General features: G+C 47.8%; 1 protein-coding gene and 1 pseudogene across 1 annotated transcript in view; both read right to left on the bottom strand.

The window, feature by feature from the left end:
* The window catches only part of Mrp (Multidrug-Resistance like Protein 1), a 76,725-nt gene that overhangs the window by 24,414 nt on the left and 25,957 nt on the right, over positions 1–26,354 (bottom strand). Inside the window, exons 6-16 of the mRNA XM_077674022.1 lie at positions 25,796–26,001; positions 24,566–24,844; positions 22,581–22,755; positions 20,145–20,399; positions 18,666–18,869; positions 17,440–17,586; positions 14,937–15,018; positions 12,181–12,377; positions 9,300–9,476; positions 1,773–1,940; positions 528–769 (exon numbers count right to left, since the gene is read on the bottom strand). Coding sequence (XP_077530148.1) covers positions 528–769; positions 1,773–1,940; positions 9,300–9,476; positions 12,181–12,377; positions 14,937–15,018; positions 17,440–17,586; positions 18,666–18,869; positions 20,145–20,399; positions 22,581–22,755; positions 24,566–24,844; positions 25,796–26,001 — 2,132 coding nt within the window. The remainder of the gene's footprint in view (positions 1–527; positions 770–1,772; positions 1,941–9,299; positions 9,477–12,180; positions 12,378–14,936; positions 15,019–17,439; positions 17,587–18,665; positions 18,870–20,144; positions 20,400–22,580; positions 22,756–24,565; positions 24,845–25,795; positions 26,002–26,354) is intronic.
* LOC144142480 (uncharacterized) lies at positions 3,021–6,101 on the bottom strand (annotated as a pseudogene).

The following is a 26,354-nucleotide window of genomic DNA, read 5'->3' as shown; positions in this document are numbered from 1 at the left end:
ACTCGGACAATATTTTTTTTCTCTTCCCCTTTAGGGTTTTTTCGACATTTAACACCATCTATAGACAAACAAAGGAACCCGGACCTTCAAAAATTAAAGAAGAGAGGGCAGCACGTACTTCCGTGTGCTAAAAAAATATTGTTTACGCATGTCCACATGCATTGAGCCCGAGTGGCTCAATAGGCTAGTGATGGGTAACCAAAATTGTGCAATTTTGTTCTTATTACAAATGATAGCATTACAGCTTCACGTTATTGTATTCACTTGAACCATAAATCACGGTGATCAAGGTAACTCTCTTGTTCAAGTGATATATGGGTAGTCTGTGCCCAGTGTGTCCTACTGTCCGTCCTAATGAACCAAATTTGTTTTACTTCATATTTTAAACCAAATTTTTTTACTTCATATTTGTAATGTCGGAAGTCCTTCTAGATCATAAAAAAACCTCTCACACGCTTTTAAGCAAAATAATAAAGCTTTGGGCATCGAAGAACAGAAAGAAAGAAGGGAGGAGGGAGGAGACGCACTTGCTGATCTCAGGCGATGCGACGTGTAGAAGGAGGTCCTCGACTATGTTGGGGTCTTCGTCAAGCAGCGCGTCATCATGGCTCTCCTCACGGAGGAAGTGCAACAGGAGGTCGGCCAGGGCCCCCTTGCGGGCCAGCAGCTCCTGGTAGGTTCCCTGCTCCTCCACCCGGCCGTCTCGCAGAACCACCACCCGGTCCACTTGGGGCAGGTACGAGATGCCGTGTGTCACCAGCAGCCGTGTCTGCAGGTATGCGGGAACAACCGAAGTGCCCCAGGGTCTTGAACTGTCGCCCACACTTTTACTCCATGGGGGAGGACACAGGCTTCGTACTAATTGGCTCGGTATAGAGGATTTGAGAAAGGACATGACATGAGGGCTACACACTATGCCCCTTTGCAATGGGTACAAGATGCCATGCATCACCAGCAGCCATGTCTGCAGTCTTGGGGAACAACTGAGTGCCCCAAAGTCCCAAACTTTGACCCACACTTTCTAATCCACGTCGGGTGAGGCAACGGTCTTTGCGCTAACTGGACCAGTATGGAGGATTTGGGGGAGAATGACACGCAGTGCCTTTGCAATATCACCAGCAACAGTGTCTGCGAGGATAAGAACAGCGTTCTTCAGTGTTCGGAACTGTCACCCACAATTTTTAATCCATGGATGAGGCCACGGGCTTAGTACCAACTGGCTCAGTATAGAGGATTTAGGTTGAAGACGACACAAAGGCTACCTTACTAGGTCCCTTTGCAATGTATACAAGATGGCGTGACACCAGCAGCCTTGTCTGCGGGGGAGGAAGATTGGCATACCCCAAGGTCCCAAACTGTCGCCCACGCTTTTTATTCCACACGCAAGGCCTTGGGAATCATACCAATGGGCTCGGTATGAAGGATTTGGGAGAGAACACACGCATGGTCCCTTTTGCAATAGCACCAGCAGCCGCATCTGAAGTTAACGCAGGAAGAATGCAGGGCGGCGTGCCGCAAAGACTCAAAGTGTCTTAATCCGCGGGTCAGGGCCCAGGCTTTGCACCAATGGGCTTGGCAGAGGATTTGGGAGACAGCACGACCCGCTGTCCCTTTGCAATGGGTGCAAGAAGTTCACATCACACGCAAGCTGTACAAACGGACCACCACTAACTAAGCCTCAACCCCCATCAGCCCCTCATAGCCACAATCTGCACTTGACATACGCACTATGATACACTTCCCACTAACTGTGTCATGCCCTTTGACTTCACCTTGTCCTTGAGCACGCCCTTGGGCCCGATGACATGGTCAAAGATGTGCTTGCCCACGTGCGAGTCGACGGCGCTGAGCGGGTCATCCAGCAGGTAAATGTCGGCATCGCTGTACACGGCACGAGCCAGGCTGACGCGCTGCTTTTGGCCACCGCTCAGATTGATGCCCTGCACGAGAGACGGAAAAAAGGGTTGCACATTGCAACAATGTACCGTATTTTCGCGCGTATAACCCGCCACTGCATATAATTTGCACCCCCGCTTTTGGCCCACCGGAAAAGAAAAAAAGTCTTCGCGTATTGCCCGCACATTTGATACAGGAAAGGCTGCACCAAAACTACTGCTCAAGCAACACATCACTTACTATGCAGGCAGGAAAAGCGTATAGTTGGCAAGTAGAACACACTAACTGCAAGGTGAAAGTCCCAATTCACTACTAAAATTCACTTGTTAGAGTGCGCTCGTCCTTGTTTTTTCTTCCTTGTCCTTGTATGTTTTGCGCAATTGTTGCCATGGAAGGCTTAGTCAGTGTTACTGCGTAGGAGCTTCACGGAACAACGCGCATTGACGGGACTCTGCACCAAAGAAAAAACCTCGCGTATTATCCGCACCCCTACTTTGCCACAGAAATGTTCGCATTTGGGTGCGGGTTATACACGTGAAAATACGGTAGTGGTGAAGATCCGGAATGGGCAAAGGCAAGAGAGTCACAAATGTATGTCAGAAAAGGTACGTAAGGCATTGATTGCACGGCCTAGCGGTTGCGCACTTTATTTGCTGCTTTCAAGGAAGTCTTCCATGAACCCTATGGCCAGTTACAAGTGGTGTACACATAAGTTTCTTCTCCAACAAAGGAGGCCCCTTGCAATCCGCCATAAGTAAAGGCAACAGTCAACATGAAAAGCTAGAGACATGCCCCCCTCCGGAAAACTGAATAGCTCTGCAACTTTTTACCAGAATGGTAATTCAAAGTCGGTTTTTGATGGCAACGCCAAGCTTTGCTAATTCCCTGGACACTTTCTAACCAGATGGATCTCCAAATGGGAAAAAAAAAAAAAAAACGATCCTGGCTATCTCAGAGCAGTCTCTCGATGTGAAACACGGCATCCACATGCTGGGAGTTGCCAAGGGAGAAAATTATGCAGCCCGAGTTCCGTATCTTCATTGCACTGAATATTCTCGAAATTTTTAACATGCCCTCTGACAAACTGAGCGCCAGCACTTGTCACTGAGTGTAGTACGCAGGGTTCGTACAGGTTTCGAAGAGAAAAATTCAAGGGTTTTCAAGGACTTTCAAGCCCCTGTGGGAGGATTTTTCAAGGCCCTCTGCGCGAGGTTATTTTGATTTTTTTACATCAAAGATCTGCAGACAAGGCTTTCAAAAGGCCCGACATATTTATTGCACAAAGAAAAAAATCTCACAATGCAAATTTGCTTGCACTGAACAGAAAAAATAAGAATAGGTTTATCATATATCACAATGCAGATTTGTTCATGTCACACACAATAGAAAATTGTTCTATTGCCCCAAATAGCATTAACTGCACAAAGCAAAAAAAAATTAAGCAGCTCCTCCTAGCCACCCTCTTCAGGGGAGCTCCAGTCGCTTTTGCTGAATTTGGACCTTGATCGAGTGAAGCTCAGCTGTCTTGTCCTTTGCCGTCTTCCTGAGGCTATTTGACTTGACAATGTGTGTCACATCATTTTCTGCCTCTGCTTTTTCCGCATAGGCATCTGCAGGCATCTGCCACGAGGTCATCAATTGTGGCTTCCAGCTTTTGTTTCTTTCTTTTCATTGCGTCAAGCTCTTCCTCTATGCAGTGCTTTTTCCTCTGCTTTGAAGCATCAAGGTCCTGCTTTTTCTGGGCTTCCAGGTATGCTCCGTACCTCTGCCTAGCTGCCGACACAGCAATCCTCAGTTCCTTAGTGATTGGAATTTGTAGGACACCACCTGCCTTCTCAACCGCATCACACACAACCCGTTGCGACACGTATGAAAGCTCCTTCAAGTTCTCTACGCACACCTGCCGGTTCACACTGAATCCACGTTCAACTGTTGCTTGGCCGTGACTGAGGACAAGCAGAAGTTTCACAATGCTCCACAACTCCGAGTAGGTTGAATTGAACTTCAAGAGGTCAGGATAGAATTCATCCAGCCTATCAGTGCCCTTGTCAAATTGTCTAAGTTTATGTTTTTGCTCATGCAGGAGCTCCGTGTACTCAGCCAACACTGTGTCTCGAACGTGGTCAGCCATTCTACCCACAGTGATGAGGGTATCCAACACTTTTCTGAAAAGAGGAAGGCATTCGTCTGGCTTTGTACACATCTGTCTTGGGTCCAGTGAAGAAAGGCCCCTAACAAATGCAAACTTCAGGGGGCTTCTCTCTAGAACCTTCTTTGTGGCATAGATCAAGAACTGTTTACATTCCATCCGGAACTGAAACACATCCTTTGCGCTTGCATGAGAATTCTTGATGATTTGCTCTGCCTTGTAGCCTATATCCACCTTTTCTAGTGGAATATGGTTCTCAGCATTCTCAAGGTCGACCTTCAGCAGGCCCACGATTCCTTTGGCAGACAGGACTGAACATTTCAGAAACTTTGTGAACAGCTTCCTTAGAACAGTCTCTAAATCCCTTGCGAGGAAAAAGGCCATTGCTTTGTCTGTCTGGTACTCTACCAAAAAAGGCTTCAGTGCATTTGCCACACACAATGCAAAATTCAACTTTGCTGGGAGCAAAGCATCACAGCTGAACTCCAACAAGTTGTTAAACGAGGCACATTTAGGCAGGTTGACAGCTTTTTTTCTAGCAGCCTCAATGTACTTGTTGATGTCAGACCACACCAACAACGCTCGCTCAATTACAGGGACATTCTCTAACCACCGGTGGGCGACAAACTTGAGAGGAAAAGTGTGCTGGCCGGTGACTGCAGAAAAGTCCTCTCTCCGTGCTGGGGCATCTTCAAAAAGTGCATTCAGACTAGACAACAGGCAATCAAGTCCCCATTTAGTTGCTGAAACTCCTGCCCTGTAAGCGTTGTGCACTGTGTGAAGCCCGCAAGTGCCTAAGTCCACACATTGAACCTGGTAATTTTGTTGCAAGTGCACTTGGATGTGCCTAAAGAACTTCAGATTAACATTTGGACCATCCATAGATATCTGAAGAACTTTTGCAAGGGGCAATGGCTCAAGGGCACTCAGCAACTTCTCCTGGATGTCATCAGCTGTAGAATGCCCCAGAAAAACGGAGGTATAATACCTCGTCGTCACTTTCTGAGCGGAGTCCCAACACCTCACGTGCACATCCATTTGCTTGCTTTGGAGACAGTCATTTGCCGACTCATCGAAAAGTACCACAAAAACTTCACACTGTTCTATCTCTCGCTGCAAAGCTGAGAGAAAGAAAGGCCTCAGACCATGACATGTCACATAGGCGCATTTCTTTTCACCACACGAAAACGCCTTTGCCACTTCACTGTCCGGGAACATGCGCTGAAATAACTCCCCTGCTTGCGATGACATCCGGTACGACATGTGGGATGTGACGACTTTCAGAGTCCAAATAATTTCAGCGTCAGTAACAAGCTCGTGCGTTTGGCAAGCGTCGTTTAGGCTTGGTGACGGCAACGGAGCCGTGGTAGCGGACTGCCCTGTCTCTCTCGCGACAGCAGTGAGATGGCTGTCCAACACGCGACCTTGCGTTATATTCACTGCAGCAATATGCTTGGCACTTTTCATGTGGCTTTTCAAAGCCGATTCACCCATGGCAGTCACATCAAAGGTTTTGCAGCAAAGCTTGCACTTAGCCCGATGCGGACTTGTTGTGTCCGGTGCAATCCACTGCTTGCAGTCGTCATGGTGGAGCCACGTAGTCTGAAACTTGCTTTTCCCGGGCATTGTCTCACATATCAACACATCACTTTCACTGAACCGAAGAAGCCACGTTCAAAAAGCGCTGAAATCACGATTAGACGAATACTAGCGCACGGACGCGGCCGTATGACTCAGCGAGTGATGGCGAGGTAGCGATGCGATAGCGATGGGGATGGAAACGGCTCGTTGTCTTCAGTGTTGCCAGCTGCCTAACAGAATCGGCTACAGAGGTATAAAAACCGGTGTTTTCTTGACTGCGGTTCAGAATGATTAAACAAGAACAAAAGTTCAGCAACAAAGTCCGTTTTCTTGATGACAATTACTAAATTAAATCTAGAATTCAAGAAATTCAAGACTTTTCAAGGACTTGTAAAAAATTCAAGGTTTTCAAGGGCCTTGAAAACAGACTTCTGGAATTCAAGGGTATTCAAGGTTTTCAAGGACCTGTGCGCACCCTGAGTACGGACCAGACCGCACAATTGACTTTGCTGGCCCCATCACCAACACAGTGCGTGCCATATTATATATATATATATATATATATATATATATATATATATATATAGAGCAGTTGAAGTTTTGAAGATGGTAGAGAACACAAGAAAAGAAAATGACGAAAGCAAGTCTCTTTGCTGAAACGTTGGCAACAATCGTGCTTTTATCTTGTTCAAAGTTTTCTTTTCTTATACAGTGTAGACCGTTTATAACGTATGTCTCGGGAGCCGCGAAAATCCGCACTATAAGCGGTACCGCACTATAACCAAAACATGCACAAACCAAAGCACATTCACAACTTACCTTTTGGGTATCCTTTAGTTAACATCACACGAATGAACACAACATTTTAAGCAAGGCCAAGATGTTTATTTCGCGTCCGTTCGTCCGCGCATGCTAGCGGAAGAACGCGGTAATCTTGGCTTGGCGTTGCCTCTTAACGGCGCTCTGCACCGCCTCGTCCTCAACGACGCTAAGGCACTTCAGCGCTTGCTCAGACAGGCCGTTCTGCCCGCAGTACGCCTTCAATTTTGCTAAGCACTCGAGCGCCTCGTTGGTGGTGACAGGCGGGATTTCGTCATCCTCGGAATCCTCCTCGGAAGCACTCGCACCTTCCCCGTCGGCGCCACGAACCGCCGCCACGATAGCCTCGTCGGTGGCCGCCGGCTCACAGACGGGGGACTCGTCGTCGCAGTCTTCGTTGAGGTATCCCTCGAATGTGTCAGTCGCTGACACGAACTCGTTGCTGACGAGGTCAGACCACACGTCCGTGGTGTCGACCGCGTCGTCGCTGGGCTCGTCGAGGGCGACCGGGGCGTCATCACAACGCACAAACCCAGCCTTGCGGAAGCACTTACTGATGGTGGAGGCTTTCGTCTGCCACCATGAAGCGGTGATCATGTCTATTGCGCCCCGCAAGTTCACTTTCAAGGGTTCTTTGCGTTGCAGGCTAAGCACCACCCTCTCGCAGATGCGCTTCCTGTAGTGCGCCTTTACGGTGGCAATGACGCCTTGGTCGAGGGGCTGGCTCTTCGCGGTGGTGTTCGGGGGCAGGTACTTTAAGTTGATGGCAGTCAATTTCCCTTGGTTGTTGTGAGCGGTGCAATTGTCCAGGATGAGGACCACGCTGCGCTTTTCGGCGACCATATCTTCGTCGAACTTCCGCAGCCAGCAGGAAAACAATTCCCGAGTCATCCATGCCCGTGAATTGGCATTGTAAGTCACGGGCAGGCATTCTCGTTTCTTGAAACAACGAGGCCGAGCCGACTTGCCGATTAGCAGTAAGCGCCGCTTGTCCGACCCGTCCATATTCGCACAGAATAAAACTGTGACGCGCTCCTTCGACGCTTTGCGGCCAGTGCAGCGCTCGCCTTTCAATGCGAGCGTGCGGTTGGGAAGCAGGTTGTAGAAGAAGCCGGCTTCGTCGGCATTGTACACGTCCCGGTCGGCATGAACGGATAGTATTGCCTCGACGTTCAGGTTCAACCAAGCCTGAATGGAGGCATCGTCGACCTCACCAGCCTCGCCGCTGACCACCTTGCATGTGATGCCGTGGCGGTCTTTGAAGCGCTGAATCCACCCATTCAGCGGGTTGAAATCGTCGTGCCCCAAAAGGCAGCCGAAGCACCTCGCTTTCGCCTGCAGCATCGGGCCACTCACTGGGACGTTTTGCGCCCGGACTTCACTGAACCACCGGAACAAGGCCTCGTCAACATCTTCGTACTTAGATGCGCGGATTCTTTTCCTGTCCTGCGTGGATGAGCCTTGCTGTAGCTGCTGCCGCACCTTGTCGCGGTTTTTCCATATGGCAGACACAGTTGTGTCGGCGACGCCATACTTTCTTGCCGCTGACGCCTTTGTCATGCCGCATTCGATGTCCCGGACAATCTGCTCCTTCGTTTCAAGAGACAGCGCTTGTCTCTTCTTGACTGAAGGAAGGGCAGACGCCATAGCAGCAGAAATGCGGGCTAGACACTACTGTGCGGCTGGAGCGAAGCGGTCGAACAGGCTTTTCGCGTTCTCAACCGTCCGCACAGCGCTGCACGAGAGCTACTGCGTACCCCACACCTCGAGAGCCTTGGCAGCCTCGGCGCTCGCTTCTCGCTACGGAGGTTGTTCGCCCTCCACTACCCTCCCCTCTCTTCTCCGCATTTTCTCGGCATTTCTCCTCCGTTCGTACCATCTCCGCGTTTTGTGTCGGGGGACACGGAAAGGAGGCCGGCGAAAGCGTCAGTACCCTCTCCTATCCTTCTCTCCATGTCTGCCGCCGTTTTTGGTCGACTCCTCGCCTCCCCAGCCTCGCGACGCACGTGTTGTCCGACCGGTTTTTGCTTTTTTTTTCTCTCTCTCTGCAGCCCCTTTCGCCGCGCCCGCGCTTTCGCGGCCTTCGAAAGGCTCGCTAGCTGCTCCGGCGATGAGCAGGCCCCGCGGAAAACCGCACTATAAGCGGTCTTCTCCCTTTCGCGGCCGCATTGTAAGCGGTATGCTTATACATTGAGTTCTATGGGAGGACTACCGGTGGTCACAAAAAACCGCGTTATATCCGGTCCCGCACTATAAGCGGTTACGTTATAAATGGTCTACGCTGTATATATATATATATATATATATATTAGTCAAATAGACCAATTTTGCTTTTAAAGCAAAGCTCTACTACTTTCGTCCGGCAATTTCGCCACGGATGCGCAACTTCACCTTTTGACCACAGACACACCTGTGGCCCACCCCTAACCCCTCGAAGCGCATCCCGTGATTCCTGAGCCCGCTGTCGGCACTGCACGCAAAGCCCTGTTTTCAGTCCTTCTCAGCTAGCGGTGGCGGCCGCCATGGTTGCGGGCGCACAGCTGATCGACAGTTGACCAACCCCGCCACCTCTCACGCATGCGCCGCTGGGTCATCTCAGGCTACGTGACTTGTCTTGCACCTGGTGAAGAGGAACGCCGCGTTCGCCGCGAATGAAAGCGACGCCGGGCCTCCTCCTCTGAGCATCGCACAGGACCGAACGGGTTCGAGCCGTGGTCGGCAACACAGATACATCAAAGGTTAACTGAGCGAAACCAAGACTCAACCAGACTAAGCTAAGCTTTTGCTTCGCATATCCAAGGTTAGCTGAGTTAAGCTGCAGCAATTTTTTTTTTCCGCCTCCTTTTTCCCTTACCTTCTCTCCAATCTCGGTGAGGTCTCCTCCGGGCAGTATGGTGAGGTCAGCCTCCAGGGCGCACTGCTCCAAGGCACGGTTGTAGCGGTCGCGCTCCATGGGCTTCTGGAACAGGATGTTCTCCTGCACCGTGGCGTTCTGGATCCACGCCTGCTGCGCCACGTACGCCACCGAACCCTGCAAGGCACACACGACGGACGTAAGAAAACAAGAGCATCTCGGCGACTCTCTGGTCACACTGAATGTCTAAAGGAATTAATTTCAAGCATGTGCAAGCAAAACAGTGGCATTGCCAAATAAGGAATAGCCAAGTGAAAGAACTGCTTACTGAAACCTTGAATTCCCTTGTCACTAACAAAGCGACCACGTCCGAGATCTTACTAAACTACGAAATGCTTTCTGGCTCATATTTACGAGCAATTGCGGCTTTAGAAAACCTTTATGTCTGCTACAGAACACTAAATCGATTAGAACGCTGTGTTCAGTAATGAAGCTAAGAGCTAATGGCTCTTGCCAACCCCAAAAACTGCGACATCATGATATCCTCCCAGAATGCAATGCATGGTGGGCTAAAAGCAAACCTGTTGGTACGTCCCGATGCATCCTCATTGCCATAATAATAATCCTGCCCCCCCCCCCTTCTTTCCGAACTGGAGATACCGTCTTCCTCACTCATGTAAGGAACAAGGTAAATAGCTACCATCTTTTAGGAAGAAGGAAGGAAGGTAGAGACATAGTGCCTTACCCCGTCGCTCTTGAAGACCGAGACAAGCAACCGCCAAGTACGTCTTTAATGCTTCCACCATTAGAGTACCCCAGAAGTTGTGATGGGAAGGACTGTAACTACGTCAGCACTAGGCCTAACTTAAGGACTAAGCAGGTGGCGCGAGGAGGGCGTGCGAGGAACAGACAAGCCAGCACACTGACACTCAGCTTATTACGTTCCACGTTATAGCAGAAGGGACTGTAATTCTTTCTGGGCTACCAACTGAGGCGTATCTCATGGGCCAATCAAGTTATGCAAGAAAGGCTGCGCGAAAGAGATGCACCTGCACAATGACACCCAACTTCTCATTACGTTCCACATTGTCGAACGAACCGTAACTCTTTCAGGGCTACTTCAGCATTAGGCTTAACACCAGGACCAAAGACAGCCTGCGAGGAAGATAAGACCGACCTGCACATTAAAACCTAGACACTCATTATTACACCTAACAGAAGGTAACAGCTGGAGCAATCGAGCGATACAAGAAAGCCTCCAAGGAAGTGAGCCACGTTAACACCCAGGCTTTCATTAGGTTCCAGATCAGGAAAGGTAGGACTGTAACTCTCTTATGGCTACGCCAACGCTAGGCCTAATATAAAGACCAGCGACACAAGCATACCCTTAAGAAAAGAAGAAGAAAGAGAAAATGGTCGCATATCTGCTCCTTCCATTGCAAATGTCAACGAAAGAAAGACGATAGTCGACTGGCGCCCCTTCCAAGTAAATGCCTCCCTTCTGTTTCCCGCTCACCTCACATGCTGTTCCTTTCCCGTCTCGTTCCTCCCGTGATAACATGCTAGAGGTTTGCTCAAGTCACTTTAAATTTACCGCGTTCCACTGCACCAAGTCGGGTGTCTTGATGCCAGCGCTGCCGTACGGTGGAGATGTGCGTGAATCAAGGCACCCTACTCGAACATTTAAAGAACCATGTTGCCCTACTCCACGTGCGTTCCAAGCGGACATGGAAGCTATTTAGTGGAACCTTTCGTTACTGTTGCCGTTTGATTTTTTTTAATGCCCCCAGGAGCTATAGTGGCGCGGGCAACATCAGGCGATGGATTCCTGCAGTTGATGTAGTATTTCATTTGCTATTGCAAAAACCACTCATCTATGAATTTTTTAATAAAGGACCACTTGAAATATAACTTATGTATTGATTTTCTGCCTCAAATTTGCGTAATGTCTTGCTCTTCTTCAACAATGTTGACAAGTATCAACAATGCCATTGGATTTGGAGGTTTAGGTTTGGCTGTGGGTATATAAAACTACTGCGCAGCTTCTGTTTCAGTTTGGCTGGGTGGCTGAATTGAGTAGCATACAGACAGACAGACCAAAATTTCTGCATTCAAGTAGCCCAAGAAAGACTATCATCTATAAAAATTGGATGCATATCTGCTCCTTTCGTTGCAAATGTGAACAAAAGAAGATAGTCTTTATCGACTTTTGCCAAGTAAATATCTCCCTTCGCTTTCTCACTCCCCTCTCATGTTGTTCCTCTTGTCTCCTCCCAAGGTAAAGACGCCAAAGGTTTGCTTAAATCATTTTAAATTTACCGCGTTCCACTGCTTCAGGCCGGGTGTCTCGATGCCAACGCTGCAGTATGGCGAAGACGCATGTGGATTGAGGCGCCCTACTTCAACGTTTATAGAACCGCATTTCCGTACTCCACGTGCGTTGCAAGCAGAACGTAGAACCTATCTAGTGGAACCTTCCGTTACTATTGCCATTTGGTTTCTTAAAATTCCACCAGGAGCTATAGTGGCGCGGGCGACAGCAGGAGACAGTGGAGTGAATTTTTTTCTGCAGTTGATGAAGTATTTAATTTCACAAAAATCAAGCATGTATGATTTTTTATAAAGGAACACTGCAAATATTACTTCTGTAACAATCTGTTGTCTTATATTTGCATAATTCTTCTTCAAAAATGTTGACAAGTATGAGCATTACACCGGACTTAGATGGGTAGATTTAGCTGTGACTATATAAGACTATTGCGTAGGCATTGTTTTACTTTGGCCGGGTGGCTGAATCGAGTCGCAGACAGACAGACAGACCAAAATTTCTGCGTTCACAAGTAGCCCGAGAGAGACTATCGTCTTTAACATAAAGACGCACCTGCACGTTGACGGCCCCGTCGATGCGCTCCATGTCGCCGAGGAGGGCCGAGAGCAGGGACGACTTTCCCGCGCCCACCTGGCCCACAATGGCCACCAGGGAGCCCTTGGGCACCTGCAGGTCCAGGTCGCGCAGCACGGGCTCCTCGTCCTTGGTCCAGGCAAAGGAGCCGTTGCGCACCCGGATCGGGGACGACACTGCGGTCGCAGAAGAAGGCCGCACCCGCTTCGTCCCAGTCCGGCTCGACGTAGTATGCACTTACCGCATTTTCACCCATATAACCCGCACCAAAAATGCGAAAATTTCAGAGGTGAAGTAGAGGTGCTGATTGTATGCGATGTATTTCCTTTGGTGCAGCTTCACCGCAATGCACATTGGGCCGTGATGCCCCTACAGCAGTAATAGCAACTAAGCCACTGCTATCCCGTTGACAGCGCTTATTTTGCACACACATAGCTCAACAATATACCAACCTGAAAAAATGTACACGGCAAGTCATCTACTTACGTAGTCAGCTAGGTGAGTTCTTTTGCATAAAAAAATGTGTAAAGTTGCTTGAGTAGTAGACATCTGGTCCATCCTTTTATGTCTAAAATATGCGGGCAATACGAGGGGATATACAGTCGAACACGGATATATCGAACACGGGTATATCGAATTATTGTCTATATCGAACTCATAAATTATCCCCTTGAAAATTCTGTGTAAAAGTATAGGAATTCGTACGTTTATATCGAACCGCATTTTTCTCGGCATCGGGTATATCGAACGCCGCGGGAGCTGGTAGGTGCTCTTCGGCGGTCGCTGCACCCCCGATTGAGGTTGAGGAGGATGTGGAGGAATGCGCGGGCATGGCGAAGGTCGGGTACAGGAGGCGACTCCTCGATAGGCTTTTGATGAACCTCCGCGTGGGCACCGAGCTTAAGGTTGACCTGCTGGGAGCCATACATATGATGACAAGCGCTTGGAACGGCGTGAAGAAGGAGACCGTGGCCAACTGCTTCCGGAAGGCAGGCTTTGTGACGGCCGAACTTTCCGAAGCTTGCGAAGACGGCGACGACGACGACGAGTGCATGGGCGACACGTTTCGCGAGTTGTCGTCCCTTTTCCCGGCTGCTGTTCCAGCCGGAGTGTCTGCCGACGACTTCGTGAACGCTGACACCAATATCCAGGCTGTTTCGAGCCTCGGTGACGAGGATATTGTAGCTGCGGTCGCAGGAACCCAGGCCGATAGCTCGGGTGGTGAAGATCGTCCGGACGAGGAGGCGGCTACACGATCGTACTCCGCGGGTGAAGTGGCCGCTGCGTTCAGCTTGATTCGCCGTTGTTCCGGCGACATGGAAGGAACTGGGCTGTCGCACCTGGACGGCCTCGAGAAGTTTGAGACCAGCGTCTTTAATTTCATTTCCAGGACGAAGAAGCAGGCCAAGATCAGCGATTTTTTTTTTTCCACGGAAATAAAGCGTCCTGTTGCGTCGTGAGTGCGGAATTAGTTGTCATTGTTGAATGCGCCCATCGGTAAGTGATCGTTCGCCATAGGTGAGGTCGTACAGCCCATATTTTTATATCAAATTTTTCATATATCGAACTATTTCGCGATCCCCTTGGAGTTCGATATATCCGTGTTCGACTGTATTTTTTTTTACTCGTTGACAGAAAGTGGGGGTGCGAGTTATATCCAGGGGCGGGTTATACGCACGAAAATACGGTAAACCGATTTGTGGGACGCAGTTCCAGCTATTCAGGTTCTGGTTTCTTTACTACCTGGCAATCGAAGATCTGCTATGCAATATGAAGGCACACCAATGCAGTTTTCATTAATAAAACCTGCTGTGTCACCAGGCAACGAAGAAATGCCAGCTTGATTGCTGAAGCTACATCCTGTAGACCATCACCTTTTCCAGAAGTACATCACATGCTCATTTATTATCTTTCCATCAGTCAGGGAAAAAAATGGTATGATGAGTGACACTCTGGGCTGCACAATGAGCATCATGAATCAAGAAATAAGCCTGCTGAAAAGACGTCCTTTAATCTGCTTGCATACCTATATCCCGGTACTCTTCAAACACTTGAGTTATTTACCCCATCTTTGTCCCTGGCCCCGTTATCACTGGCTCAACCCACAACACCACCCCAACGCACCCAGAAGTGGACACAGCCCCGAAATTTTCAGCCCGCGTTCCCAGAGAGAGGCCGGAGTTTTAAAGGAGCACTGACACCAATTTTCGGCGTTAATATTATTGCACAGTTCGCTTCCTTCACTCAACAGAATACCCTGGCTGAAATATGAGCGGCCTGCAACGCGAAGAACATTGTTCAATTGGATCTCATTTATCGCACCGACGGAGCAGCGGCACCCGGCAAATGGACATCAGCGTGACATCACCCCGTGAAGCCAAAAGAAGTGACGCGACAGCGCTCGTCAAAAACTCGTGACGTCACTTCACGCGCGCGGCCCCACGAGCGGCGAGCGGGCGCCACACCCTCTCAAGCGGGCGCCGGTGAAATCCGCACAAAGCGGTGAGGTCACGCCGGGAGTCCGTCATATGCGCCGTTCGGGATGAAAGCGCGGGAATTTGAAACAAACGATTTTCAGGCCGTTCAATGTAATTAACTATCGTGCGCTGAAGTATCTGAAGTGCTGTTTCAGGTTGGCCAGACTATTAAGCATCGATAAAAGCAATAAAGGTGTAACATAAAATTTTCGTGTCAGTGATTCTTTAAGAAAAGTCAAAGGATAACAGGGCACGTACCGTCGTCCTTGTCGTGAGACACGTACTCCTCCAGCTCTTCGTGGCCCAGGTACTTGTTCATGCGCTTTACCGACACGCTCGCCTGCGTTGACGGGAGTAAGTGGCAAACAAATAAATAACTTGCGAGCCGGCAATAAAAGCATTGTTCCATTAAACCTTCGCTTCAATGCCCATGTTTTAGGAACAGAAGTAAGAAAGAGCTGCTACAATGGCAACATTAGAAGAGGATATTATTTCGACAACTTTGCATGCGGAGACGCTACAACTGGGCTTACATGACATGCCATAGCGGTGGCACAGACATTTTAGACAAAAAATTCTCCCGCATTTCCCCGAGGGGGAGAATGTGAAAGTGCGAATGCACGGTTGTCGGCCCGCTTGCGGCGCTTGCGCTCGGCCCCCGCAGCCCACCGCCTCGCCGCCTTCTCTTCCATCTCTTCAATCGGGTTTGTAGTATCACGTGTACACCACGCAGTTATCAAGCCGCTATAACGCCGCTGAGTCGCCAACGCACGCCGCTGACGACGTAGTTTGAATGCGTTAAAGATATAAGGCGCGTCACTAACACTGGTATCAGCGTCGCGTCCGTGGCTTGGTCGGTAGAGCGTCGCGCTGCAGCCGCAAAGTCCTCGGATCGAAACCTGGCGCCGGATGCTGTTTCTTTTTTAAATATAGAGGAGCACTGCGGACGCCGCCGCCGCCGGCGGTGGATGGTTTGGGGTCGCTTATAAAGTGCATTCGCACTTAAAAGTGTCATAACGCATTGCCATTTTTTTTATTCCCCATTTGCTAGCGTGAACTGGTAACCTCACTGCCAAGAACCTGTGCTTAGCAGCGTTTGGCCGCTGCCCAAAATCAACTCATGGCATTCGAGTATGTCCCCGCCCTGTAAACGTACGTAGCTGAAAGATCAAGCCCGTTAGTTTACCATGCCATCTTAACACATAACAGCTGACTTTTTCATCAGCTTGAGATTAGCAGTAACACATGGTCCCTCCCGGAGCAAAAAAAACATGCAAAAAATTGTGAAGAACAAAAATTCCTGTACTAAAAATATTTAGGCCGCACGAACCACAAGCCCAGCCCAATCAAAAATAAATTTCAGATTCGCGGCCTCGAAGCACATTTCTGCAGTGAAGCAGTACCGTATTTACTTGCATAATAATCGCACTCGCGTAATGATCGCACCCCTCAAGTATGTCGTCCAAGTTCGTTTTTTTTTTTTATTTCCCGCGCAATCACCGGACCCTGAACTAGCCACAGCAATATTTCGTATGTGTGCATAGTCTAACCGTTGATGGTTGTGCGTACCTCTGTTTGCTCCCCTTTCGAAGCGGACACGAATACGTTATTGCGGCAGACCTGCTGATATTAGCGATATCGGCAATCATGCATTCAATACTGATGAAGAAGAAACTCTCACTAGATAGGGATAATATACTCAAAACAAAGAAAAAAACGCGTTCAGGTTGCTGAGTCAGCCGCCATGTCTGTTTTGATGTCCCGCAATGTAACACGGGCAGCGTGTTGTTACCTCGCAGCGAACTAATACTGGCGCGTTTGGTAATTCATGAAAACATGGCATTTTGTGTCACTTTGCAAAGCGGCTGGCGGCGGTGTGCGGAGTTTTATGTTTTCATTTATTATTTTTATTACGTTTGTGAGAACCATTGTAAAAATTTTACCGACAACTTGATTGCGTTTTCTGCGCTCAAAAATATTTTGAAAAAAAAATTTACCCCGTGTAACGAACGCACCCCTAAGTTTACATCGAGTTTTTTGAAAAAAAAAAGTTCGATCATTATGCGAGTAAATACTGTATTGATGCTGCAAATGCCAGGCATATACTTGTTGTTGATGATGATGATGATCGCTGCTGGTTTCTCCTTCGAAGCGGGGTGATGACATGTCATCTTACCAAAAAGGACTAATATAACCATGTTTTACACTCTTGGTTTAATACTAGTGCTGCTTAGGGCAGGCACTAAAGCTTATTAGGCACGAAATACTTTTTTCCCTGTTACAGGTGGTAACAGTCCTAGGCAATATTCCCCTCTCTGCTTTTCGTCCACCAGCATTCTAATCTTCTTTTCGTCCCCTCGACAGCCTTGAAGTTAACTTCCTCTGTGATACCCTTAAATCCTAGGGCTTCTGAAAGCCCAATATTCCCTTCATGTAGATTTGGATGGATACCCTCACATTATAACACTATGTGCCGCATAGTTTCTGTTTCTTTTCCGCAGACCACGCATACCCCATCATTTTGTGAATACTTCCTCACAAAACTCTTAGTTCGCAGGCAACCTGCCCTAGCCTCAAAAAGCAAAGCACTGCGCTGGGAATTATCGTATAAATTTTCCTTTCTGATGTTCAATTTCTCAGCCCTGTACATCTCTAACGATGTTTTAGCTTCCATCTTGAAATTTTTCTTTTTTCTTTTTTTCCATGCAGCAACACCAAGCAGTGCAACGCAGCAAAACGAGGCACGGTCGTCAACCCTCACCTGCACGAGCATGGAGATGAGCATGGGCAGCATAGAGAGGGGGAAGCGCAGGATGTGGAACAGCGTCAGCGACACAAAGGCCCGCTGGGGGTCCAGCACGTTCTCGTTGCTCATCAGCACGTACGTCATGAACGACATCAGCGACACCTGTGTGGGGGGGGGGGGACAGGGAACACATGCACAAGGCATTAAGTACGAGAACACGAAGCAGCGCAAATTTGTTGAGGAGACGTTCTTCACTAGGTCTACGGCATCTGTGGAGCACCCCACAAGTGTCAAGCAGCACCAAAAGGAAAGCAGAAAGTACGATGACCGTCACTGCACGAGTTTAAAAGTTAATCTTGCACCCATTTCTCGTACGTGTCCAGCTCAACATTTAAGCGCAGTGCCATTCGGCAAAAAAAAAAACCTAAACAGTTCTAACCATAAACTATAAACACCGTAAGCAACATGTGCTGAAGAAACCTACATAGTTTTCAATAAAACCGTAAACACACAAAAAACGATAAACATTGTAAAAAAATCATACAACAATAAACAATGTAACACGATACGGGTATCATAATCATCAATATCCTATCTACGCCCACTGCTGGGCAAAGGCTTCTCCCATATATCTCCAGTTATACAGGTTCTGTGCTAACTGCAACCAGTTTATACCCGCAAACTTCTTGATCTCATCTGCCCATCTAACTTTTTGCTGCCCCCTGCCGCGCTTGCCTTCCCTAGGGATCCACTCTGCTACCATTAATGACCAACAGTTATCTTTCCTTCACATTACATTCCCTGCCCACACACCAATTTCTTTTTTTTAATTTCTACTAATATGTCCTTAACACATGTTTGTTCCCTGACCCACTCCGCTCTCTCCTTGTCCCTTAATGTTACACCTATCATCTTCCGTTCCATTGCGCGCTGAGTCGTCCTTAATTTAAGTTGAACCCTCTTAGCGAGCCTCCAACTTTCGGCCCGTAGGTGAGTACCGGTAAGATGCAGCTGTCACACACTTTCTTCTTCAGGGACGATGGTAGGCTGCCATTCATTATCTGAGAATGCCTGCCAAATGCAATCCACCCCATTCTGATCCTCTCAATTACCTCTGCTTCATGACCACCGTAAACCCCGTAAAACTAAGACATCATAAACACCATGCAACCATGAACATCGCAACGACGACAAAACCGCGTACGCCGTAAACATACGGAACGTTTTCCGTACACACTCACCAGGAAGGGAGCACAGGTCCAGAGGAACCCGAGCACGGCGGAGACGTAGGCCATGCGGCGGAGGTTGCGCACCTCGCGCTCGCGTATGTGCTGCACCTGCTCCTGGAAGGAGGGCTCCCAGGCATACAGCTTCAGCACCTTCATGCCGCCCAGCACCTCGTTCATCAGCTTGATGCGCTCGTCCTTGTGCTTCATCTGGCGCGTCTGTCGAAGGGCAACAAGGCCGCTCGTCATGCCCTCAGACTGGGCTACTGAAGATTGGTTATGGGAAAGCTGCTATTTGCTTTTAAACAGCGAAGCTGTTTAGCAAATCGTAATTTTTAATGTCCGCAGTTAAAAATAGCAATTGCCCAGCGCATGCACGTGAGCGCCGGGCTCGCGGCGATTACCCGGCAGTTAACAAAACCAAGAATAGCGCTCGTGTGCGCATGCCTCACGACGACTGCCCAGCGTCCCCTGCGGTTGTTTGTCAAGCCGTGCATGCCCTCTTAGGGAGATTGACCAAGATTGCGGCCACCGACCAGCAGTTAGAAAAACCAAGAAACCGTCGAGCACTCATGCGTGCGTGCCTCCCCGGTGCACATTTGTCAAGTCAAGAATACCCACTACCACCACCACGGTCGTTGCGGAAGAAAAAAGCAAATCGGCTGCAATCGCGGACTTAAACCTTCGTGATGGTCGTAAAGGTTGTATGCAGCTTAGCTACCTTCTAGTCTGACGCGTTAGTCTGAGCTTCATTCATTTTTTGTCGAATCCAGATGCTATCCAGATGCAGTCCATTTTGGGCAGAACCAGAAAAATGCACGTGCAGCACACGGGCAACATAACAAGGTACAGCACCTTCTTGTCATTTCTGTTTGGCCTCTCACACAAACATTTCAAGACTGCTATTTTTTAGTCTGTCCGGACGGACGGTTACCGCGTTTGCCCGAATGGATGTTTGCCGCAGCGATGTCACTCACTAACTACCCATTTTCACCACAACCTGCATCACCACCTGCCCAGGTCAACCCATGCAAAATCCAACCAATCACCCCCCTACCCCAGTCATCACCCCACCTATACTCGAGAACAAGTTAAGAACGCAATAGCTCATGTACGGTATCACTCCGCCGAAGCAACGAACCCTGAGGCCAATGGGCACGCACGTTTTGAAAGGAGATGCTATGAATGCGTGATATTGCCTGCCTTTTCTCGCATAGTTTGTCATCACTGCAGTAGTTTATAAGCATATTAAGTCCAAACAAGCATGAAAACGGCTCGTGCCATGTTCAACATATTCCCGCTAACGCACTACTTGCGGTGCTTGGAGTACCACACGTATGTGGTGATGAGGCACAGCGGCAACTTCCGTTGCCATTCTTAACCGAGTATATTACTCCACAACCTCAAGTCCCCCCCCCCCCCCCCACCACCACCCCAAAAGCACACTTGCCAGTCCTATTCGTAATATTCACTCCACCCCCAAGAGCACAGTACCTGCAGCTTTTTGGAGTAGGCAGCCAGGAAGCCGTTGATGGGGACCATCAGCACCATGATGCCGACGCCCGAGAGAACAGCGACACCAAGCAACTCCCACAGGAAGTAGAGGGCCAGGGCAATCTGGTAGGGCGCCGACCACAGCATGTTCAGAAAGACCATCAGCTCCATGAACTTCTGGGCGTCGTTCGACATCAGGTTGACAATCTCTCCCGTCGTCGACTCTTTCTTGGCAGCATTGGAGAGCACCAAGCTCTGTGAAAACACAACGTAGATAAATGAAGAAAATTAAGCATGCTTCTCCAAAAGCACTTTTTATTTATTTATTTACCTTTAGAGCTTTACACATTACAGAGGGGGGTGATTACGGGGGAACACTGGTCTTAAACCAAAAAGTTTATTTTTAGTTACGATGATAAGAATTGGAGGACATATATAGTTTTTCATTCTGGTTATAGACACAAAATTTGTTTTTGTGGAGAACGACTACATTCAAATTTATTCAGATTTTTATATTTGATTTTTTGACAGCTTTTGTAAAAAAAAAAACTGCTGGAGTGATGCAGCTGAACAAGGTACCAGTTAACTGTGCACAAATCAAGGAATGCAATAAGATTAGCATCATCATTTTATCTGGTCTGTAGCAGAAGTTACGACCGTTTGAAGTTTGGGCTTGGAAAGTTGGAACCAGAAAACCGGTTTTGCCTTCCAACCGCAAACTTCAACGGTCGTATCTTCTGCTACAGACCAGATAGAATGATGATGCTAATCTTATTGCACTCCTTGATTTGTGCACAGTTAACTGGTACCTTGTTCAGCTGCATCACTCCAGCAGTTTTTTTTTTACAAAAGCTGTCAAAAAATCAAATATAAAAATCTGAATAAATTTGAATGTAGTCGTTCTCCACAAAAACAAATTTTATGTCTATAACCAGAATGAAAAACTATATAAGCCCTCAAATTTTTATCATCATAACTGTAAAAATGAAGTTTTTGATCAAAGACCCATGTAGACCCATGTGCCCCCTTAACACTTTCGTGACCGCAGAAAAATCGGTTGTCTTTGGGTTTTCCAGGAAATATTTGTTCCTTGCCACAGACAAAGAGTGACGCCGAAGTGTAAGATACGAAATGATAGAGAAAAAATAGGGCTTTCTAACAGTAATAATTTCAAACAACCGATTCAATACAAATTTTGTAAAAAATTAACAAAACCAAAAAGTAACAAAACGAAAAACAAAATGACGACAAAAATCAGTGCCACTTTGCACAGGGTACACATAAAAAAATTTTGAAATATATAATTTGAACATAAGGGCATTATAAAGTACTGCAAAAATGAGCTCTCTATAGCTCATTAAACTTAGGTGGCACCGGTGGCAAGGAACCATTTTGAGTGCCCATTTCAAACATAGAAGTTTAATGAGCTGTAAAATTAGTTCTAAGGATGCATCAAAAAACTGCTTCAATTATTGCATTCACCAGGGCTCATAGTATTGGAAAATATAAAGATAACAGTTTTGTGACCAACACTGTTTTGTCTACTGTTTGACCAAAAATGGCTAATTATCTGTAATTACCTTGGGAACTAATTGACCAACTGAAAAAAATAATGGCATATTTGAAATCAGTGGGGAAAAAACCGCAAGACTGACAAGTTTCACAACGTTTACTTGAAAATTAAAAGAAGTTGTCTTAATTAAGACGTGTGTCCCACCTTAAGCAAATTATACCACAAAATGCAATTTCTATGTAAACTTTGAGCGCAAACAGAGGGGCAGTTTGCTCAGAAGATTTTTTAAAGACGCCCATTTATTCATGCAGCACCATGTATGTTACAGCTATCGCAGTTACACTCTAGTCCACTTATAACAACATCCAAGTGCCAAGGAAATCCCATCGTTATAACCGATAATTGTTATAAGCGGGTTGCGAAATAAAAAAGCGGAACAGAGCTCAAAACATTTTATTCGCATGCCAGCAAGGTCGTACCACTACTAATTTGCGGAAAAGAAGCCACAGTCGGTCACCTTTGATTGCCGCGTGTGAAGCTAGCGCAAATCTTTTCCATTTCAAGAGCATCTATACGTGCTTCACCTAGCTGAGGTAAATGTCCTTGGCGGAAACGAAGTCCCTGAGGGACTGTGTCACGCATTGGGCCTCCTACGAAGACACTCCCCGAGTAGACTGCGCAACCGCGTCATTAGAGTCAACACTGTTGCACTTTTGGTGCACAATATAACCGGATTCAATCGTTCTATCCGATATCTTGGCACTGGAGTATTGCAATAAGCGGTTTATTTTACCATAGAAAGAATACAAAAGTTGCTGGTGCCATAGCTGTTCATCGTTTTATCCGATATATTGTTATTAACGGTATCGTTATAAGTGGACTCGACTGTATATAGAAACTGCGTGACCGACGTTTCCACCCACCTTGCGATAGATGGCGGAGATGAGGCAGGTGCGAATCCGCATGCCGATGATGTACATGCGCTGGAAGTAGCTCGACAGAATCAGGGACTGGGCCGATGCTGTGACGAACATCAGCACGGCGTAGAACACCCCCTTCCAGGCCGGCTCGCCCGAGCCCACAAAGCCAATCATGGCCCTGTACAGGGGAAGGCAGAGGGAGACAAGAAAAATTGGCTCCAATCCACGCTGTGACGGTGGTTGGACTGCGAAGCTGTCAACGACACCCACAATGATTACCCATGCGGCATCACTTGAATTCACACACGTGGCTTCCGCTCACTGCTACCACCCATCACGCTCTTCGCCTCTCTGTCTCACTCCTGTCTTGATGAATTGAACAGGGGTTTGTCCAACGCAATTCAAATTTCCCGCCTTCTCAGTGCTCACATGCCCCCTGCCTGGAACACTGTGCGCGGGAGTTCTGTTCTTTTTTTTGCTTGCTTTCATGTCGCACGTACCAACGCCTTACTGCACAGTTTCGAATGCACCGTTTCTGGCGGACACTTTTACCAGTCTCTCTCACTGCTCCCTTCTTGCTCTTATTTCATGCGTCAACACCAAAAAGTGCCCTCCCCCTTCCCAGATGCTGAATCCAAACCACCGTATGTCTCCCCCGTCTCCCCGTGTGGGCGTAGCTAAGTTGCTAAGACAATAGGCTCCTGCTCCTCTTTTGTATGCAGGCCTGGGTTCGATCCCTAATGATGCCAGTAGTTTGTTTGCGTAGCCAGGGTGTAGCCAGTATCCAGTAGAAGCCTGGGATGTTCGTTTGTGTAGCCAGTAGTAGCATGGGAGTTTTCTGGTGACGCAAACACAAAAATTTCCTTGGCTGGTTAGGAGCATACTGCGTCATAGTAAAAATTGCTCACGGACTTTGCAGCACAGCCAAGGACACCAATATTGATACTGCCCAAAACACCAATTGTTTTTTTTTCTCGGGGGGGAGGGGGCAAAATAGGGGAAACGTGGAGTCGCTTTCAAGTCCTTCCAAACTTTTGGCCACTTAGTTTCTGAGGGCTTTTTACATTTCAATTTACTCAAATTTTAATATTCAGTTCATGAAATACTTATGTGGTTGAAAGCACCAAGTTTTTTTGTTTTTTATCACTAAAAGCTATAAACAAATCAAATAAAGACCGACTTTATAAAGGCTGACTGCGCTCACATGAGAACTGGCGTGAAATTGCACGCCAAGTTTACCACCAAACACGGCGGCCATGCTATCATGCTAGTTTACGAAACAAACTTTCATTAAACACCAATATTTATATAACTGACCCACATTCTACCATATAAAACCAATAAGCCAACAAAAGTATGCTTTGACTTCCCCCTTACAAAGGTGAAACAATTGCACAATTACCAACATCAATTTCTGCCATCCCAGTGAATAGTGAAATGTTCTAACCAAATAAAATACTCAAAAACCATTCTAGCTTTCAATATTGATTATACTAATTATTCTTTGCTTATTGCATTTTTTTAAGAGCAAAACACCGTTTATAAGTGTCAACCTGTGCAGCAGCACTCCGAGTGCAATGCTTGAGATTACAGCATGCTTAGCCGCCAATACAAGCATGGACATTAGTACTACAGACAAAACTGAACATTTAAACATGCCATGCCATGTACAAGTGTTTTTCTAAGGTCACAATAAGTGCAAATGAACAATAACACGTAGTTGCGTTTCCACATTCACCCATTTGTGATGACACTGAGCGTGGCATTTCGAGCACAACGCTTTATCATCATCATCATCATCATCATCATCATCAGCCTGTCTACGCCCACTGGAGGGCAAAGGCCTCTCCCATATAATGTGCTTATATATATATTTAACGCTTTATAATGACCTACGATTCGAATTTTCGTATGCTTTGCACCCCCCCCCCTATTTCAATGCCGCAGGCAAGGCCCCTAACCGAAACTGCTCGATCTACTCCACTGACCGCAGGAGCTGTGGGGAGACAAATTGGAGCGTGTCGTGCACCAGCTTCAGCACGCTGCCCAGCAGGAAGCCCGGCCCAAAGGTTTGCACCAGGGCCTTGACGATGCTCAGCTGCAGGCGGCGGCCGTCCCCGCCACCGCTTGGCAGCGAGCCCACGCTCCCGGACTTCTTGGCCCCCACCGGGGACGCCGCGTCCGAGAACTTCACCTCGCCGTCGTGGTTGGCGTTGTGGTTCTGGTGGAAGGTGGCCGCCACGTCGCCGCTGGCGTGCGTCGCAGCTCTGAAAACGCGAGAGTGAAAAAGATTCTGATGTAGTCGTTAGCACTTCCTGGAAGGTGCGGACAATCCATCCCCAGCCTGAGACGGCTACGCAGACGGCTATGCAGAGTGCTACACAGGCAGTTACACGAAGAGTAATAGAAGGCTACAGAGACAGTTGTAAACAGAGCTACTGTGCAGACAACCATGTGCACTACACAGGGGACAACTATTCAGGTGGCTACTACATAGACTGCCGAGTGGACAGTGGCCTACTTCAGGTCCCAGAGCAGATATTTTTGCAACTACTATAGCATTTAGAGACCAAATGTTTCAGCAAAAAGTGTCTTCCGATTGGCTCCAAAAATTTTCCGGACGCTTCCAGCTGACAAAATGAGAAACTTGAGTATGAGAAGCAAATGATAAAGTTCAAAAATGGTCAGCAAGCACTTGCAGCCACAATTTATCCCATCCCAGCTGTTTCCAAAATACCTGCCCCTCTCTGTTTGAAGTTTTCATAAAGCACGTACAAGACAGCTAAAATGAACAGGTATACCCTGATCAGATTTAGGGGAAATCCCCAAGGTGGAGTAAGTTTCTGCGAAGGAAAGTTTGACATCCACCTTATTGCAGCCGTACAGCTACAAAGGAAAGCTATACAGCTTTCTCAGAAACTTCGCCGTTGAAGAAAAATTCGTCCTGGTCCAGGACTCGAACATGGGACCACCGCTTAACCGGAGCAGTCGCTCTACCAACTGAGCTAACTAGGAGGCTAGCAGTTTGCAGCGCGAGACTGAATTGATCAACAACTCGGAGTGATGGACTGGTGTTAATCCTTTGTAGCCGTACGACTGCATTGAGGTGGATGTCAAACTTTCCTTCACAGGTATACCACCCTCACAGGTGCTTCCAGCATCAAGGAAACCTGTCCAATGAAGGAAGACAAAGTCCGACAAAGGGTTAAAAGACGCACCTGTCCTTGAGGAGCTGTGCGGCCGCCAGCTGCTTCTGCCAGTGGCGGTCAAAGCCCGGCACCACCTGTTCCGTGCGGTCGTTGAAGTTGAGCGCCCACAGGTCTGACGTCTCCAGGGGCCGACGGAAGCCCCGGTAGGCCAAGCCGTCGAACCACGAGAACAGCAGCTGCGACAGGAACGACGCCCCGCTCTCCGGGCACTCCTTCTGCAGGTGGGCAGAGAAGACAAGACCGGGGACGTCAGGCACTGCTGCATTCGTATTCCAAAGTGGGTGGCAACTCTAAGAGGGGACCCTGCTCTTAAAACAGCTTCCTTCAATTGTTAAGTTAAGTTAACTCTATGAAATTTGTCAGCCTTGCTGCTTTTTTCCCACTTACTTCAAATATGGCATTATTTTGTGAGTAAGTCAATTAGTTACCAAGACAATTAGAGATGATTAGCCATTTTTGGAGGAACAACATACAAAACAATGTTATTTATAAAACGTTAATTTTCATATTTTCCAATACTACGAGCCCTGAAAATGCAATAAGAGAGGCGGTTTTTCAATGCACCACT

Source organism: Haemaphysalis longicornis, unplaced genomic scaffold (genome assembly GCF_048455015.1).
Source record: "Haemaphysalis longicornis isolate Haplotype H1 unplaced genomic scaffold, Haemaphysalis longicornis Haplotype H1 scaffold_6, whole genome shotgun sequence".
Lineage (NCBI taxonomy): Eukaryota > Metazoa > Arthropoda > Arachnida > Ixodida > Ixodidae > Haemaphysalis > Haemaphysalis longicornis.
The sequence above is the reverse complement of the archived record's forward strand: the minus strand, read 5'-3'. Positions and strand labels throughout refer to the sequence as shown.